This window comes from Arvicola amphibius, chromosome 2, assembly GCF_903992535.2.
Source record: "Arvicola amphibius chromosome 2, mArvAmp1.2, whole genome shotgun sequence".
Taxonomy (NCBI): domain Eukaryota; kingdom Metazoa; phylum Chordata; class Mammalia; order Rodentia; family Cricetidae; genus Arvicola; species Arvicola amphibius.
In genome coordinates this window covers 10,318,388-10,320,466 of record NC_052048.2, presented here as the reverse complement: position 1 = coordinate 10,320,466, position 2,079 = coordinate 10,318,388, and the positions used below count along the sequence as shown (strand labels likewise).

The window sequence follows — 2,079 nt, the reverse complement described above, 5'->3', positions numbered from 1 at the left end:
TGCTGAAGAAGGAAGGTGTGTCTCTTAAGAGACATATAATGGGCAACTGCCTTGTGGTCCAGGGTCAGGCCCTGTACGAGGAGGTAACCTGAGACTTGCCCAGTCCATCCCCAGAAGCAGAGGCTTCTCAGATCTCTGATAGCAATGCTGTCTCTGGCCTTCATCGCCCTGGATGAGGCTCATCTTTAATGAAGTGTTTTTAAACTTCCTGGTGGCACATGCCTTTAATCCCAGCACTCAGGAGGCAGAAGAAGGCGGATCTGTTGGAGTTCCAGACCAGCCTCGTCAACAAAAAAAGTTATAGGACAGTCAGAATAGTTACATAGAGAAACCTTGCCTCAAAAAAACAAAACAACGCTTTCTGTGCCGATATCGCACCCGCCAACATGGCGAACGTTCCTAAGACCCACGGGACATTTTGCAAGAAATGTGTTAAGCACCAACCCCACAAAGTGACAAAATACAAGAAGGGCAAAGATTCTTTGTATGCCCAGGGAAAGCGGCGTTATGAGAGGAAACAGAGTGGCTATGGTGGGCAGACTAAGCCCATTTTCCACAAAAAGGCGAAAACTACAAAGAAGATTGTGCTGAGACTGGAATGTGTGGAGCCCAACTGCAGATCTAACAAGATACTGGCTATTAAGAGATGCAAGCATTTTGAACTGGGAGGTGATAAGAAGAGAAAGGGCCAAGTGGTCCAGTTCTAAGCTGATCTTGTTATGAAGACAATAAAATCATGAGCTTTCACTCAAAAAAAAAAACAAAACAAAACAAACAAAACAACAAAAAGCCACTTTAATTCTGAAACGTTTAAAAAAACACATTTGTTTATTTATTGAGTGTGCATTTGTGCGTACACATACCACAGCACATCTGTGGAGGTCTGAGGAAAACGTACACACCACAGCATGTCTGCGGAAGTATAGTGATGAGACGAGCAGGCCTGCTTTTCATCCCACCCAGATCCCACACGGCTAGCTTTACACCCGAAATAACAACACACAAAGTGTATTTAAACACTGTCTGGCCCATTAGCTCTAGCGTCTTACTGACTAACTCTCACATCTTGCTTTAACCCATATTTAGTAATCTGTGTAGCACCACGAGGTGGTCGCTTACCAGGAGAGATCTTAACCTGCATCTGTCTCGGAGAGGAGAGGCATGGCGTCTGACTCACTGCCTTCTTCCTCCCAGAATTCTGTTCTGTCTTCTCCACCTATCTAAGCTGCTGTCCTATCAAAGGGCCAAGGCAGTTTCTTTATTAACCAATGAAAGTAACACATAGACAGATGACCCGCCTCCATAACAGAGGTCTGAGGAAAACATGCACACGTCACAAGTGAAACTCGAGTCATCAGGCTTGGCAGTAAGCACCTTTACCTATTGAGCCATCTCAATGCTCCAAGTCTGCTCCAAGTCTGAGGTATTTCTCTGACATAATCTGAGCATTATTCTAATTAAAGCATCATGAACCAAATATATATGCAAATTTGTGTAGGTATATATATGTACATATACATGTACACATATTTAGTGTGTGTATATATATATATATATATATTGCTCAAAAACAGTAAAGATTTCCCAAAATAATAGGAAATTCAGGAAATAACAAAAATAACCACTGAATCCCAGTTGAATACCTATTTTTTCTTTCACTTCTAATGTCTAAAAGCAATAAAATCTATGAACCATTTTAAGGTAATTGTCAATTTTCTAGCTTCTAATATTCTCAGTACCTACTCTTTGGATGTTATTGAAAACCTCTGAGTGATCTTTCAGGGTATTTATGATGTAAAATGAGCTAGCATTAAATTGTTGTGCCTTTACTGTCAGCAGATCTTCTCAAAGTTCAACAGAATCATAAATAATGGAAGTTAATACTCTGCTACAATATTTATGAAAAATTTTAAAACAGACAATATACATTTAAAAATAAAAACTATTTTCGTGTTGCAGTTTAGGTCAATGAAGACTGTACTTCCAATGTGGAGGTGCTCGGGGTCCCATTTCTAGCTTCGTGTCTCTAAAGGAAAAATTATTTTATGTAAGTATACAGAGCCTTTGTTCAAAATTTCA

General features: G+C 40.1%; 1 protein-coding gene across 1 annotated transcript; it reads left to right on the top strand.

The window, feature by feature from the left end:
- Window positions 1-386: 386 nt before the first annotated feature.
- LOC119806304 (60S ribosomal protein L36a-like) lies at window positions 387-707 on the top strand. Its single transcript, XM_038317928.1, has one exon. The coding sequence runs from the start codon at window positions 387-389 to the stop codon at window positions 705-707; it is 321 nt and encodes a 106-aa protein (XP_038173856.1).
- The last annotated feature ends 1,372 nt before the right edge of the window (window positions 708-2,079 follow it).